General features: G+C 45.1%; 1 protein-coding gene across 3 annotated transcripts in view; it reads left to right on the top strand.

Annotated features, from left to right (window-relative positions):
• Positions 1-17,000, top strand: part of PECAM1 (platelet and endothelial cell adhesion molecule 1) — a 52,799-nt gene that overhangs the window by 822 nt on the left and 34,977 nt on the right. For all 3 annotated transcript variants that reach the window (XM_036996839.2, XM_036996834.2, XM_036996838.2), the window contains exons 3-5: positions 9,033-9,326; positions 12,402-12,707; positions 15,300-15,575. In XM_036996839.2, coding sequence (XP_036852734.2) covers positions 9,033-9,326; positions 12,402-12,707; positions 15,300-15,575 — 876 coding nt within the window. The remainder of the gene's footprint in view (positions 1-9,032; positions 9,327-12,401; positions 12,708-15,299; positions 15,576-17,000) is intronic.

Raw genomic sequence — 17,000 nt, 5'->3', positions numbered from 1 at the left:
CCACCCGTGAGTCTACGATTATTTCTGCAATATTTTGTGCTTGTGCACAGGAAGGGGGGCTTCAGCTTATCTTTGAAGTCTGGTTTATCATCCACTGTAGAGTTAATTTAGAATCTTTAAGATAAGCAGGTTTTGTTTTGCTTCATCTGAGACCATGTGAAGGAAGGGGCTCAACTAGATCTGGGTGCTGAATGGAGGGAGAGCCCACAGGGCAGGCTCCCCTTGCCAGAGATCACTGCAGTCAACAAAGACTGGGGGTGACTGGGTTGCAGACAGTTGTCCAGCTCTTTGGAGAGGATGTATGTGGACAATGCTGGTTTGTTGAGCCGAGGCTTTGAGTGGCGGCTCCCGGACAGGATGGGCTAATGAGGCTCCTAGAAAGGCCAGTCCGCCGGGTCTTCTGCTCCAGTGTCCATATGCTTCATGGGTATTTGATTCCCTGGCAAGTAACCCGTGGAGGCAGAATATCCATGATCTTCATAATCATCCTAATTGCCTGCGCCTCAGAGGAATAGCTACCTCGTCCACGGAAGAGCCTGCTAACAGGCCATCACCCCTAGAACCTTCATTATCCGAAAACTAACCGTCATTCTGGAGCCACAGGCCTGACTTAAACATTTAGAGTCCCTTTTACTTTGCCTCTTTGAGCCTCTTTTGGGGGTGATAAGGAAATCAGTTCCATAGAGTTAGCGTGGGGATGGGACTGGATAAAAGGAAGTGACCGGCTTGCATGTCTGGTGACCGGTAATGGCTTATGTCTGGTCCTGGCCCGCTGTACAGTCACAGCCCCTGCGCCGCCCCTCTCTGTCACCCTTCCCATGGCCCCCAGCTCTTGTCTAGACCATGTCCTGCACTCACTCGTGCTTCTGGACTTCTGTGTCTTTGCTCCCAGCATCCTGTTTCCCAGGGCCCCCAGTTGCTGCTTCCCCAATCTCAGATGGAAGGAAATCACCCTCTTCCCAGGGTTGCTAGAGAGAGGCCTGTACATTTGGGGAAGACCTCAGGACCTTTGACTTCAAGCAGGGAGATGCCCACTGCTTCCTCAGGCTTCCAAATTGTTTTACAGTTGAGGAAACAGAGGCCTGGAGGCCAAAGGTACTTGGGCATGGTCAACACTTGGTGTTTGCAGTGTGGGGAGGCTAGAACCCAGGTCTTGCCTTCTTTGGACCACCCAAGACCACACCGTTTGGCACACATGACTTGCCAGCTTGCTCCACATTGCCTGTTGTGCAGCTGAGGCCCTTGGGTAGCCATGGCCTTTCCCTTTCATCTCAGGCCCTCTCACCCAACCCCAGCCTGCTGGCCTCAGGAGATGACCTCAGCTCCATCCTCACCTAGAAACAGTGCTGTGTGGAGGGCACTCCCTCTGCTTCCCGCTGGCCCTGGCTGCAGACTTATCTGCCCCCCACCTTTCCTCATGGCTTCAGACGAGATGTCTTCCCTGTGGCTGACCAGGGCCAGCCATCCACCTGGGCTCCGAGGGCCCCTGGATCTCACTTCATCACTTAGCCACTCTGCTCCCCATCCCACTTTTTAGTGTCTCCCCACTTTGGCTCTTTCCTCTCTGTTGACAAACACAATTGGTAGCTCTTGTTTTTTTAGGAAAAATAAAAATCACAATCCATCCCCCTCCCTTTGTCTTATATCGCCCTCTCCATCCCCACTTCTCAAACTTCTCTGAAGGCTAGTTTACCGTCACTGTCTCTGCTTCCTCACCTCTCAGTCACCCCTGACTTAGCAGTCTGGCCTCAGCCCCCAAATTGCTACTATTGGAATCCTCTCCAAAAGGTCAATGAGGACCTCCTGCCATCAAAAGCCACAAACAAACACTTCCAGCCCTTAGCTTTCTGGACCCCTGTGCCTTTGCATGAAGCCCCCTGCCTTGGCCTTCAAGACCCTTGTCCTTGGTATTCTCCCTCACAAAACCTCCTCCTCTTCCAGGGGAGACTTGTACTTTCCTGGGGGGCTGAACTCCTTCCCCTGGCCTCTGCAGGCTCCCTGGTCTTATCCTTCCTGGCACCCCCCTCCTCCCAGCTTTCACCTGAAGCACTATCTATGTCTCTCTGTCTGGTCTCTCCCTTTAGTCCATAGCAATGTTTCTAAAGCTGCAGTGTCATCCTGTCACCCCCTCCTGAAGACCCCCAGGGCAAGGCCAGCTTGTCAGCACAGTAGCAAAGCCTTCTGTCCTGGCACTTCCGGCCCGGCCCCTCCAGCCCACATGCTGCTTCCTGTAACTGCCTGTGCCCAGAATGCATTGGTTTCTCTGTTCTAGGTAGTTTTGCTATAAGCATCTTAGCAGCAAGCATTTTTGCTGCATAACTAACTGGCTGTAAGGTAATTTTGCCATAAAAGATAAAAAAGAAAATAACTGGTTGACAGTTTTGTTTCACTTCTCCATTGCTGCAGGACTCCCATTTTTATGTCATGTAACTCAGCCTCATAGTGGTCTATACAGGGACACAGAGTTTGGAACCCACATTTCCGCTAGAACTTTGGATTGTCTTTCAGCAGGCATGTGACAACATGCCGGTGTAGAAGGCTGTCACAACGTAATACAAAGCTCAGTTACCAAGGAACATCTTAGGATTTGACTGACACCTCTCTTAGCAAAGGAAGAAATTTTTGCAGAAAAAGGACAGGTGTGGTGCCAAATGAGAGGGCAAATCAACAAGCAAAAAAAATTTGAATATATATATATATATAGTATGTATGTAATACCATGAACAAAAGAGCTTGAAGACAAGTGCTTAGGCACACTTAAACATAAAACCAGGTATTTGTGCAGTATTGCCATGAATTGATACACACTTTTAAAGTATTCAAATATTTTGCATTTCATAATAAAACTTTATAAATTTTGTAATTCATTTTTATTGTTTTATGTCCTTTTTAGTGAATGTCCCTCTTTAACTTTTCTTGATTTTATCTTCTACGGCAGAATTACCTTACTGCCAATTGGTTATGCAGCGAAGATGCTCAGGGTGAAAATACCGAGTGTGTGATTTCTCCTGCTCCTGTGCCCTGGTACGTGCTGTTTTCCGGCCTGGAGCCCCTAGCACCTGTTCTCGGCCTGGCCCAGGGTTCAGTTCAGGGGCCCCTTCCTTCATGTTTCCCTTGGCCTCTCCTGGGCAGCCCTTCCTCTATCTGCTTACATCTTTGTACTCCAGTTATCTGGGTCCCCACCAGCCTGCTCAGTCTAGAACACCAAGGATGACTTCTTATTCCCCTGGCGAGCCTGGCTCCTGGCACAAGTGCTTGGTAACTGCTTCACTGATGGGGACTCAGCCTAAACTTGAAGGTGCTTGAGGTTTGGATGAGATGGGCAAGCACACTCACTGATGAACACCAACGTTCATCCGGGACCCCATGCTTCATGGGTCCCTGTAATCTTCCAAACAATAGTGGGTGGCCACTCCTTCTCCCCTGCCAACCCCCTTTCTTTCTGAGTCATTTCCAGGTTGAGGGCCAAGTGGCTGGCTGAGTCATGGTGGTTCATCTTCCCAGGGAACATCAGTATCCACCGACCGGTGGCTTCAGACACTGGGAAGCAGCCCTTTGTTTCAGGGATCAGGGATTTGGCAGTGTGCTTCCTGGGCACCATGCCTGTGCTGCGGTGATGTTTTACTTTGGCTCCTCCTGCATCAGCCTTCACCTCTCCAGGTTGAAAAGATCTGACCTCTTTAGGAAGTTCCATAACCCCATCCTTCCAACACAACATCTCTGAACCTTTTAGGTCCAGTAAAGAACGCTGTGGATTCTCTCTCCAGGAAAACATATACCTACATAATCAGAGAAGGCTCACTGGCCTCCTGACACCCACCCATGAGCCTCTGGGTAGCCCAGGGAGCCCAGGCTATGAACAATTACTCTATGGGGTAAAAAGTGAGACCTACACACAGTAATCCAGTTTGGCTGTTCCTGACAGTTTATTCACAAAGAGGATAATGTTTTCTGTATTATCTTAATAATCAGGTAGAGATTTTTGAAGGTTGGTTGGGTGGTGCATTCGTTGTCAGCTTAACCAATTGCTCCCAAATTTAGTGGCTGAAGTCAATGGTTTATCATCTCACATAGTCACTGAGGGTCAGGAATCCAGGAGTGGCTTAGTTGGTTGTTTTGGCTCAGGGTCTGTCAGGAGATTACAGATTAATTGTTGGTCAGTGATCTCAAGGCTTGTCTGAGGCTGGGGGATCTGCTTTTAAGCTCACTTGTGTGGCTGTTCCTTGCCAGGTGGGCCTCTGCATAGGGATGCTCATGACATGGCAGCTGGCTTTGCCCAGAGTGAGTGATCCCAGAAAAGGGTCAAGACAGAAGCTGCAATGTCTTCTGCAACCTAACCTCAGACGTGACACACCAGCCCTTTTGCCGTATATTGTTGGTCATGAGACTAACACCGTTACAACGTGGGGAGGGGACCACATGTGGCCGTGAAGACCAGAAGGCGAGGCTCTCTGGGGCTGTCTTGAAGGCTGGCTACTGCAGTGCTGGTGGTGGAGGTGGCGGTCGTGGTGGTAAAGTTGCGTGTGTATTAAAGTCAGTGAGGATTTATGTTTAGTTGAAGCGCTGGGGTTCATATCACGATCAGTTTTACAAAATGCTTTTCCTTCTCCCATCCTCACTCCTTTCTTCGTCCTTGTCTGTTCCAGCTGGCCAAGGGAGTGTGCAGTTCCTGCCAGTGAGTCAGTTGAGTTAATTAAACTGATGTGTGTCAGAGTTGCTTGGAAAAACAAGATGGTGGAAGGACCCCCTGCTAGTGGTATCATCCTCTCTGAAGGACCACCACCTGATGCTTTAGTTTGCTTTAAAGTCGTTTAAAAGTGGTATTAAAGTGGTATTCCTCCTATAAAAAGGAAATGAACTGGGCCTTGTTAGGAGGAGACCCAGACAGGGATAACGCTGAGGCTGAAGGCCTAAAGTAGGGAAGGACTGAGTTCCAGGTGGTCAGTAACTGTGCCAGTCTCACTTTTCTCTGAACCCCAGTATTGGATGCAGTGCCTGCAACAGAGGAGTCCCCTTAAATGTCTGCTGCATGAAAGGCGCTAAGAAAGAGGGAAGGGGATGCCAACCAAGGGCCAGGCATTGGCTAATACTTACTCTGCCCTATTCAGTGCTCTCAGCCACATTGGTTCAGTCATTCTTCAAGGAAAAAATACCAGGGAAGGCAGGTACTAGGACTCCCCTTTTATGGGGGGAGAAGTAGTAGCCTGAATGGGTTGAGTAACTCCCAGTACCATGCAGGTGATGGCTGTGGGATCAGGGCTTTGGATCCGGGCATGCCTGACTTGCTTTCCTCTTATACCCAGCTGTGTGTTCCAGTCTGGGGCATAGCCAGCCAAGGATGTGCACTGCATTCACGATGAGGGCAGGAAAGCAGCCATATGCAGTAGGATGACGAACACCTGGGATCCAGAGAAGTCACTATGATTAACCTGGAAAAAAAAAAAGGTTGTCTTTTGAAAAAACTCACTAGAAATATGAAGTCAATATAGAGCTTTAGAGACCTCAAGACTCAAGAGTTAGTTTTCTATCTGTGACTGACAGAACCTAACTAACATTTCCCAAGCGCTTCATCTGAGTTAGGGGCTGTGCTCTAAGTATGTAACCTCAGGTTGCCATTTATAGTTACTGTCACTATGTATATTGTATGAATAAGCAAACTGAGGCTCAGGGAAGCTCAGTAACTTGCCAAAAGCCACACAGCTTATGAGCAGAGGTATGATTTGGCCCAGGTAGTCTGGCACTGCAGTTACCTTCTTCTCCCAAGAGAATCACTATACTAATCAGCATGGCTAAAATGAAGGAGGGTGTACTCAAGAGTTAGTGAGACCAGCCTTTCCCTATAAGAGAAGGGACCACATTAATCAATGGGAAACTAAATGTGGTCCAAAGAAACTTCTGTTGTGAGAGCTCACCCAGCCGGCCCCTCAGACCAGAAGCTAATAAGGAATAAAGACAGTTCCAAAGTTCTAAACATTTATGCTGCAGGAAATAACTTGAATTTAAACAAGCATCTTGTTTCATCTCATGAACTGATCAGATGCCATTTCTGTTAAATTAATTGCTCAAAAGAAAGAGACAGGCATGGACTGTTGTATTCATTTTAAAACTTGAGACATGTTATAGACAAATTAAATTCTCAGTTATTCAAAAAAGACTTGACTTTTTTAAAAGAAAGGAAAAAGAAAGATAATTTTTGCCATTATCTCTGGCCAGCTAGCAATCTATACATTTTCTTGCTTGAAAACTGATTTGGGTGCACTTATAAAAATTTATGCAAGTGATGTTGTTCAGTAGGATAAAATTAATGAAATCAGAGAGGAAAATAAGGGCAGGCGAATAAAACTGGTTGTTTTAGCACACAAAATGCATCCCAAAGTTTATTCCAAGCAGAGCTGAAATTATGGGTTTATACTTCTTAGAAGCCAAAACTAAAAGGAAAACAAGGTCCATAAAGGAAAAATTTCAGAATCTACAAGATAGAAATGAATAAACACACTCTTCCCAGATGTGGCTGGAACACTATCTGAAACCAAGGGCAACATCCCAATGACATCCTAGGCTAGACAATAGCAGGTTCCATAAGACGATTTCTTACGAGCATCTAGTAGCCCAGATCCACATGCGGGAGAATGAACCAGAGGGAAGGTAGGACTAAGGTGCTTTGAGGTACATCAAAGAGCATAATTAGAAACCCAGGGGGTTGCAGAAGGACCTAATGGCAGGACCAAGAGGATCCTCAAAAGACAGACCTGCCCTGGTCTGCTCTGAAGCTCAGACAAATGAGCTTTGAGCATACTGGACAAATAATCAGTGAGCATAGTTTAGGCTCTTCTAATCTGGAAAATTTTCATAATGAGTGGCCTAGCACCAGTCAACCCATAGACAAAAATAGAGAGCATCCATTTTTTTTTTGTTTGTTTGCTGTGGGTTTGTCATGTATGGCTTTTATTTTATTGAGGTACATTGTATGTAGCCTTTTGAGAATGGTATCTTTAGCATGATTGTTTTTATATTTATCCATTTTGTATGTATTAGTAGCTCAGTCCTTTTAGTGCTGAGCCGTATTTCATTGCCTGGCTGTGCTACAGTTCATCTCATCGTTAGTTGAAGGACATTTGGGTTGTTTCCAGTTTTGGATGATTATGACTAAGTTGCTTGACATACATATGTACATGTTTTGGTGTGAACATAAGTTTTTATTTTCCTTGGGTAAATACCCAAGAATGGGATTTTTGGGTTGTATAAGTATATGTTTAACTAACATTTTCCAAAGTGGTGGTATCATTTTGCTCTCCAACAGCAAAATATGAAGGGATATATATATATATATATATGAATATGTAATATATATAAGCATACATGCAAGGATGGGGTTGTGTATGTGTGTATGTGGCATTCTTGTCAGCCCTAGGTGTTTTAAGTATTTAATTTAATCATTTGAATAGTTTTTTAGTGGTATCTCATTGTGGTTCTTTTTTTTTTAATTAAGGTATTATTGAAACACACTCTTATGAAAGTTTCACATGAAAAAAACATTGTGGTTATTACATTCAACCATATTATAGTGTCCCCCCCACACCCCATTGCAGCCACTGCCCATCAGTGTAGCAAGATGCACAGTCACTATTTGCCTTCCCTGTGCTACACTGTCTTCCCCATGATCCCCCCCAGACCATGTGTGCCAATCATAATACCCCTCAATCCCCTTCTCCCTCCCTCCCCACCCACCTTCCCCCACCCCTCCCCTTTGGTAACCCCTAGTCCCTTCTTGGAGTCTGTGAATCTGTTTGCTGTTTTTGTTCCTTCAGTTTTGCTTTGTTGTTACACTCCACAAATGAGGGAAATCATTTAGTACTTGTCTTTCTCTGCCTGACTTATTTCACTGAGCATAATACCCTCTAGCTCCATCCATGTTGTTGCACATGGTAGGATTTGTTTCTTTCTTATGGCTGAATAATATTCCATTGTGTATATGTGCCACATGTTCTTTATCCATTCATCTACTGATGGACACTTAGGTTGCTTCCATATCTTGGCTATTGAACATAGTGCTGCAGTACACATAGGGGTGCATAAAGAGCATCCAGTTTTAAGCAGTTCACCTTCTCAGCATCCCGCCACTGTAAATCAGTCTCAAAGTACGATCTCTAGTCAGCTGAATTCTGTTCACAGCCTTTGGTTGCTGGATATAAGCCAATTAGATGCTGGATGACATGGGCTGGAAATGATACATTTGGCTGGTTGATGCAGGGCCTGGTTTCTAGCAGAGATTAGGTAGCTAGGTGGGCACTGTGGCTGCTCTGGGCGCTTGACCAGAGAGTCCCCTCACTAGCAGAGGAGAAGCTGTGCTCTGCTTCTAATGGCAGATGAGGATGGGGACTGCAAGTGGCTGCTGCAGAAGTGGTTTCAAGTCCTTACCGTCAAGTAGAAAGCACAGCTGGGGCTGTGCTAATTTGGTCAGGCCTGGGTGGGGAAGGAAGCTCCTGGGCATGACCACCCAATTTCAGAACACTGGCAGCTGTCATTTATTAAGCAATTACTGCATGCCAAGCACTTTCCTGGGTGTTTTCCTGCTCCTTTCCTGTAAGTCCTTGAGCAGTCTACTCAGTGAGCGTTGTTCACCCGTCTTACAGATGAGGAAGCTGAGCTCAGAGAGGTTAGTCACCCGAGGTCCCATAGTAAGTGATGAGCCCAATTTGAGTGCCTGTCTGCCTGAAACCTGTGCTCCCTCCAGGAGCCATAATGTGGCAGCTCACAGGCTGTGTACAGCTGATGGACATGTTTTATTTGTCACACGCTGAAGGCTGCCTGGAAAAATTTCCAGGGGAGAATATGAACAGACTGGTACCAAGGGCCTCATGCTTGACCTTCTGTACACCCTCATTACCTGCCTGGTCCCTACAGGCATTTGGAACCCCTGGACACTATACTGCATAAAAGGTGATAATAGCAATCTGATGTGGTGAAGGCCACCGGGACAATGTTGATTCTGAGATAACAAATGTGTCTGCTTTCCTTCCCTTGGCATTTAGCTTTCACCATCAACAGCATCCACATGGAGTTCCTGCCAAAGCACTTGGTGCAAAATGGGGAGAACCTGACCCTGCAGTGCATTGTGGATGTCAGCACCACCTCGCATGTCAAGCCTCAGCACCAGGTGCTGTTCTATAAGGATGATGTGCTGTTTCACAATGTCTCCTCCACTGAGAACATGGAGAGTTATTTTATCCCCCAAGCCCGGGTTTATAACGCAGGAACATACAAATGCACTGTGATTCTGAACAACAAGGAGAAAACCAGTGTGGACTACCAGGTGTTGGTGAAAGGTGAGTCCTGGATTTGAACATACCTCAAGCAGACGAACCAACCGTCATCCTTTTCCCTTTTATCTGCCCGGCATTTTCCTAAACTGAAGGTACAGGCATTAGACGTGCTCCCAATATGCTCTTCCTCACCTCCGGCTCTTTCTCTCCTGGGATTAGCCTTTCCATCTCTTCTCCTCGGGAGCTGCTACTTCTCCTTCAAGACTCAACTCAGTGATCTCTTCTCTGACACTTTCCCAAACAAAACTGATCTCCTCCAGGGTCCTGGTCCTTATAGCTCTCATGCGATCTCGATGTCTAGTGGTATTGGTATGAAGGCCATGGGGCTGAATGTTGGCAAAGGATTCTGCAGTCACTCTGCCTGATCCCAACCTGGGCAAGTCCCTTAGCCTCTCTAAAGTTTAAAATTATCATCAGTGAATTCTCATCCAGCTCGGGGAGTTACCGAGAGGATTAAAAGGTATCATGTAGGTAAAGGGGTCAGTATAATTTCCAGCACATAGTGAGTTCCTAATAAATGGTTGTTACTGTTTCACTCAGATTTCAACTATTTCTCACACACCTGTCTGCCCTTCTGGATTGTGAGGTCATGAGGAAAGAGATGGTGTGTCGTCTACTTTATATCTCAAAGAATCTGGTTCATAGTAGGCACTCAATAAATGATCGTGAAATAAATTAAACAGATGAAAAGGGAAGTAGAAATGGGTAGAGATGGATGGGGGGAAATCACAGCAGTAAATTTCGGTTCAGAGATAATAGGGTTCCATTCTTTCATTCACTGATTTACTCTCTGAGGAAGCATTTCCCAAGGTGGCAGTCAGGAAAAAACAGGTGCAGGTATATGACATGAAAATTCAGCTGGCAGGGCCTAGCTCAGGAGGCAGTTACAGTCTGGTAGAGAGGAGAGACCTTTAGGCAAATAATTACAGTATGACAGGCATAGGATCTGAGTGCCTTTGGAGCACAAAATCAGGAGGAAACAATTCTTCCTGGAGAAGTTAGGGACAGCTTCCTGGAGGAAGGAACATTGGGCCCAGACACAGAAGATCATGTAGGAGTTTGCCTGATGGTGAAGTGGGGCAAGGGCAGAGGAATGAGATGTAGCGTAAGAGTGAAAGAGCAGAGGCTGGGAAAGAGGTTAGTATCCCAGCAGATGGCCCTTGGTAGAATTCCCCAGCCTCTCAGTCTCCAATGGACAGACGCGGGCACAGCTGGCCTGACATCCCTTTGTGTCACCAGGGGCCACAACCACAGGAATGTGGACCAGCCCTTCTCCATCTCCACTGGAGACGGAAGGAACCAACCACAGTCCAGGCATTCACATTGGTGATGAGGAAAGATGGACTGCTCAAGAGTTTGGGAAATATATACTGAAAAGAAATGTGCTGGCAGGCTTTTGAAATATTGGGTAATTTTGCTTAAAACTTGGATGGTTTAATGGATAGAGTTGGTGAAACCAGCCCTGTGCTTCCTTGACAACTACTGCACACCTATCATTTCTGCATTTTTGTGCTCACTTTTGGGATCAAAATAGTCATTCTTGCCATTATTACTTCCAGTAATAAGAGCTACCATTTTATTCGGCCCTCAAGAGAGAGAGGTTGTAAGTGCCTTACACACACTTCACTTAACCCCTGCAAAAGCACTGAGAGACCAACACAACTGCTCCCTTTTACAGGTGCAGACACTGGGGCTCACAGAGGGCGGGTGGCACGCTCACTTCTCATAGTTCATCAAAGGCAAAGCCAGAGGTAGAATCAAGATCTATTCGACTCCGAAGTTGGCCTTTCTAATTCTTGGTTATTATGATAGGTCTTTGAAGTAGACAAAAGGCAATTCATTCATCCACTGAACACTTATTGAGTCCCTACTGTGAGCAAGGCCAAGGCCTAACAATGAGTAAGACATGATCCCTTCCTTTGGGGCGCTCAGCCTGCAGCAGGGGGACACCTCCTCCTGCCAGCAGAGGTGACAATAGTGGTATGAATATAGTACAGATATTTTGACTGGGTAGGTCAGAAGAAAGATTCATAAGAGTCATAAGTGACTCGTGTGTGTGTGTGTGTGTGTGTGTGTAGCACATCTGGGAAGAGGCAGGTTTCAGATGCAAGCAAGTCTGTCTGACTCAAAGATGGCACTCATGAGCGCCAGAGTAGGCCTGGACAGGACATCTGGCCTCAGCCAGGCTCTCCCAGCCCACCCCAGTCTGACCCTGGTCTACCACCCAGTGTGCCTTTCCCTCCACCCCTTTCTCTCCTGCAGGTGGCCCTCCTGAGAAGCCACTCATACTCCTTGGCACAGGCGGTTCCCCACACATGTGCTCCCTCAAATGCCTGCCCTTTGCCCAAATCCCACCTCATCTGCCCAAACAATACCCTTCCCCCAAGGTTCCTCTCTGCCCTGTTCCTTTTGAGAATCGTCTCTGAGCCCCCCTTCCTGACCGCTCCATCGCTCATTGTTTCCGTGACACTCTGATGCTCGTTCGTTTTCAGCTTTGCTTTCTGAACTGGGAGGCCATGCATCCCCCCTGTCTCCCACCCTCATTCCCACCCCAGCCTCTGGCTTTGGAGTCAGACAGACCTGGAGTCAAATCTCAGCTGTAGGGCTTATGGCCATGAGCTTTTGGATGAGCCTTGAACCTCTCTTAGGTTCACCTTCTTCATCTGTAAATGAGCATAATTTTACTTTTCATGCTCACCCAGGTTTATTATTATAATTACTTGGGGTCCTGGATATAGAGTCTAATCCTGCTTGTTGGCATTCAATAAATTATACTGACAATCACAGTAATAATAATAAACTTTGGCTATTTTGTTTTGTTTTGAACTATATCAGCTGGGAAGACTTTCCTTTCCAATGGGATCATAAATGTTGAAAGCACCAAACCACATCTTAAATATGTTTTGTATTTTTCAAAGCGTCTGGTAACACATCCATGCTCGGTAACTACTGTGTAGGTGGCACTGGGGTTCTTGGACAAAACGAAAGCACATTCAGTTGGGTCAGCCATGATGACTCAGAGGGAGGCTCATGCTGCTGGACCAGACTGATACTAATGGACTTTCTCTTCCCCCAAAGGAGTGTCCAATCCCAGAGTGACGCTGGACAAGAAAGAGGCAATAGAAGGAGGGGTTGTGATGGTCAATTGCTCTGTCCCAGAGGAAAAGGCCCCGATACATTTCACAATTGAAAAATTCAAACTACATACAAAAGGTGTCAAGCAAAAAAGGGAAAAAACTTCTCAGAACCAGAATTTTGTGACTCTGGAATTCACAGTCGAGGAACAGGACCATGTTATATCATTCCAGTGTCAAGCTGGGATTGTTTCTGGGACCAATGTGGAGAAGTCTGTATCTGTCAGGAGTGAACTCGTCACCGTGACAGGTCAGAGTCCTACTCTTCTTTTGGCAATTTTTACTGGTTTGCTGGTTTTGTCTGGGGGGAAAGAGCCCAGAATTGGGGAAAGGGCTGGGGCCTTCTGGCTGGGCTGCTGCTCTCAACACCGTTCTGAATCTATTGAAGTCTGTATTTTTTCCATGTGGGTCAGACACCAGGAAGTGGGGTCTGGAGGGAACTGGGAGTGGGGTGAGCCAGGATCTCAACCTTTGCTTTTTGATGGAACAACTCCCCTCTTCTTCCCACCCTGCATCACCAAGGCATTGAACAAATAGGAAACAAACGAGGTGATTGGAGAATGCTCACAGGAGAGAAAGGTGAAGCAGAGGGAAGCCTTTGTGTGAGCTGCAGGGCAACCAGCAGCTCCCAGGGAGCTGTGGTTGAAGGACTCTGTGAGGCAGGGATGAGGCCGGGGAGGCACTCTCTGATGCAGACAGCCTCGAAGATTTTCAAGCTAGGAGCCCTGAACTATGTCATAAATGACCCTCTGCTTTTGGCACCTTACTTCAACCCTGCCCAATGTGCATATATATATATATATATATATATATATATATATATGGTTTTCTGATTATAATGTTTTTCTCATTATAATGCCTGGTATACATCAAATATCCTGAAAATGTGATACAGATACAGTATAAGGTATAATGTGACATTCATTGTACCTCTACTCAGAGAAAACCACCAGTATGAACCCCCTAGACTTTTTCTGCTTACACGATCACACTCCCACACAGTTTTTGTCTGTTTTTCTTTGTTTTTACAAATATAGGACCTGTCAAACATACAAATTTAAAAATATTTTCTTAACTGAACAATATGTTAGGGACCCTTGTCCAAGTCAAGAAATATTTTAGTGGCAACTCAGAATCCTATTATGGGGATATGACATAATTTATTGACCTAATTTTCTGTTGATGGGCATTTAGGTATTTTCCCAGTTTTTTGCTATTAAAACAATTGTGCAATGCACATACGGGTACTAATAATTTGTGTACTTTTGCAAATATTTTATTTCATTATTATTTATAGAGCTGATTCATAGCAGTCAAATTGTGGATTCAAATCTTTTGTGCATTTTGAATATTGATACTGCCAAACTGCTCCTCAGAATGGTTGAGCATTTCCATCAAAAGTGACACTAGTGTTCATTTTCTTGCATGCTTTACAGCACAAAATATTGCCAATGTTCTATTGTTGCTTGCCTCTAATTGAGGAACAGGAATATATCATTGCTGTGACTTGTGTTTCTTTGGTCTTCACTGGGGTCGATTATGTTCTTTATGTTTACTGGTCTGTTACATTTCTCCAGCATAAATTGCCTGTTCAGATGCACCTTGTCCTTTTTAACTCTTCCTGATCGATTTGTTTGAGTCCTTTTAAATGAAAGGAACTGGCTCTTTGTCAAATACTATGCAAATATATCCACCATTTCATCATTTGTCTTTATTTTATGATAAGTATTCCAGGCAGAAGCTTTTAATCTTTACAAATGTATCCATGTTTTGTCTTTGTGGCATCTCGGTTTTGTGATTCACATCTGAAGTTCCTCTATATTCCAATATTATGAAAGAAAAAAATGCACCTATTTTCTCTTAATGTTTCTGTGCTTTAATTTTTTTTTCTTTCTGCATTCAAATCTCTGGTGTATCTGGAATTAATTTGGATGTAAGGAAAAGCCCTTTAGCTACTATTAAGCTACTCCAGTGGGTACATGTTGAAAGTCCTAAAAGATGCCCTCTTTTTTGACTTTTACTCAGGAAAGCAGACTACTTTTTTGAGTGGTAGCATTTGTAGCATTTTATTGTGAATTTAAGTGACCTTACAGTTAAAAACTAATGAATATTAAAGTATTATATCAGTGACATTTTTAATGTCCCTATCTGTATTTTCCGTAGTTGTAATCTATGTGTATGCTCTCTCACGCTCCACTGTATTTTTTTGTGGGAGCAAAGGCCTAGCCCTACTTTTCCCCTTACCATCTCCTAAAGATCCTATGCCCTGGTATCTGGCCCATGTTTTATTAAAACAGTATTTTTCAAACTATGTGAGTCATGAAATCAGTTTAGTCAGATACAGCCAGCATTTAAAAAAAGAAATAGAATAGATTAGAAATTACTTTGGAGGTGCATATGGTGATTTAAATAGTGTTTCCATGGAGTGGTACCATTTACATAGTTGTCACTTTTGAGAGTTATAGAATATTTATGTTGAAATGCCGTAGTTCCCACAAACCTTGTGGAAAGAGCCTAGAAAAATTCTTGGGGAGCAGAGTCTGTTTCCAACTGGTGTGGTTATTTGTGCAGTCATTTGAAGAAGGTTCTGCAGATAAGATCTAGAAAAGGTGTGATTTGGCCTTAGGGAAGCTCAAGGAAGTTAGAGAAGTGCAGTTAAGAGGAAGGCTGGAGATTCAAGATTGAGCGAAAAGGAAAGGAACATGGTAGCAGCCAAGGTGAATTTTAATTCTTAAGAAGAATCAGTGGTTGGCAACAAAAAGAGCAGAAAAAGGGAGGAAGTGCCTTTTCTCCACTGCTCAGACTTGACCCTGAATCTGACCGGCTTGTCCTATTCTTGTAGAATCCTTCTCTAATCCCAAATTCCACATCAGCCCCGAGGGAATGATCACAGAGGGAGATCAGCTCCTCATTAAGTGCACCATTCAAGTGACTCACCTGGTCCAGGCATTTCCAGAAATCATAATCCAGAAGGACAAGGTGATTGTGGCACACAGCAGGCACGGCAATGAAGCCACCTACTCAGTGATGGCCATGGTGGAGCACAGCGGCAACTATACGTGCAAAGTGGAAGCCAGCCGGATATCCAAGGTCAGCAGCATCGTGGTCAACATAACAGGTAGGGCTGCTCTGGGCGGTGTCGGCATTTGGCAGGTCGAGAAGTGGCCGTGCTGGAATCCAGGTTGGCCAGTGAGAGCTGATGCTTCCACTCCTGCTTGTCTGAACGAATGCTTTCGGGCTCAGGCGGGATGCTTGCGGAGGAGAGTCCTTGCAGAATGAACAGGCAGTTAGCAGTTGTGGTCGGGGATGCAGGTTCTGGCATCAGATGCCAGCCTTGCCCCTCACTGCTTCAGTGACCTTGGGTGAGTTACTGAGTTTCTCCTTGCCACAGCTCTATGAGATGGGAATAGTGACAACACTCACCAAGAGGACTGTTACAATGACTAAATGACGTGACTCTCTTATAAGGAGCCTCATCAGAATAAGCACTCAGTGAACATTAGTTTGTGTTACTGTCACTTATTCTATTATATTTACCTTTCCTCTGTGCCAAGCATGATCCTAGATCCTAAACACAGATATTAAGTCAGGGTCAGGAGTGAGAACGCATTAGTAAGCTCAGAAACAGCAGTAACAGTTCCCCTTTCTTGGATACTGCATGACTGGCTTACACACATTTTGATTTCGTGCTGTTAACAGTGCTATGAGGTGATTCTAGTTTTATAGATGTGGAAACTGAGGCTGAGAGTTTAGATAACTCACCCAAGGATTACAGGATTACCAAGTGGCAGAACAAGAGTCACCCTAAAGCCCGTCTGGCTTCCAAACCATGTACCTAAAAATTTTCTTGGACTCCTTCCCCACATACCTGGCTTTACTTTTCTCGAGAGCACTTATTGCCCAAAAAAATGTACTCTACCTCTTCCTGTTTAGTGTATGTATTCAGGCACTGGCATGAAAGCTGATGAGGGTAGGAACACTACCTACATTATTCAGTGCTTTGTCCTTGGCACCTAGAATAGTGCCTGGCACATAGTGGAACTTCAGTACATATTTGTTGGATGAATGAATGAACTTGGCATGACAGTGTCTCAGAGGGCAGAGAGCGTCAGCACCTCCTATTTCCCAAGTGAAGTTTCCCCACTGCCTGAAAGCCTCCTAGTCAAGCACTAAGTGCACAGTTACAAGGAGAGTTGGCAGAATCATAGGTAGGCTGCCAACTGCCCAACTGGGTGATTCCTTCTGGTCTATAGTGTATGCTAGCAATTTAGGTTATTATTGATAATGACAAATATTTTGATGCAGCATGAGATTTTTCACTAAGACATACCTTACCTCATTAGTGAAAAGCACTCAATTCACCATATATTGAGTACCTTCTGTATGCTGGGCAACTTACTGAAAGAGAGAGCTACCTAAGGTCAGACTTTGCCCTTGAAGAAATCCACAGATAGAAATAGACCATTAGAATGCAATGTACTAAGGAAGTACAATAAAGGGCCAGGCATCCTGCTGCGAGAGGGCCTGGTGTGGACAGCACCCT

Source organism: Manis javanica, chromosome 4 (genome assembly GCF_040802235.1).
Source record: "Manis javanica isolate MJ-LG chromosome 4, MJ_LKY, whole genome shotgun sequence".
In the NCBI taxonomy this organism is placed as follows: domain Eukaryota; kingdom Metazoa; phylum Chordata; class Mammalia; order Pholidota; family Manidae; genus Manis; species Manis javanica.
The sequence above is the reverse complement of the archived record's forward strand: the minus strand, read 5'-3'. Positions and strand labels throughout refer to the sequence as shown.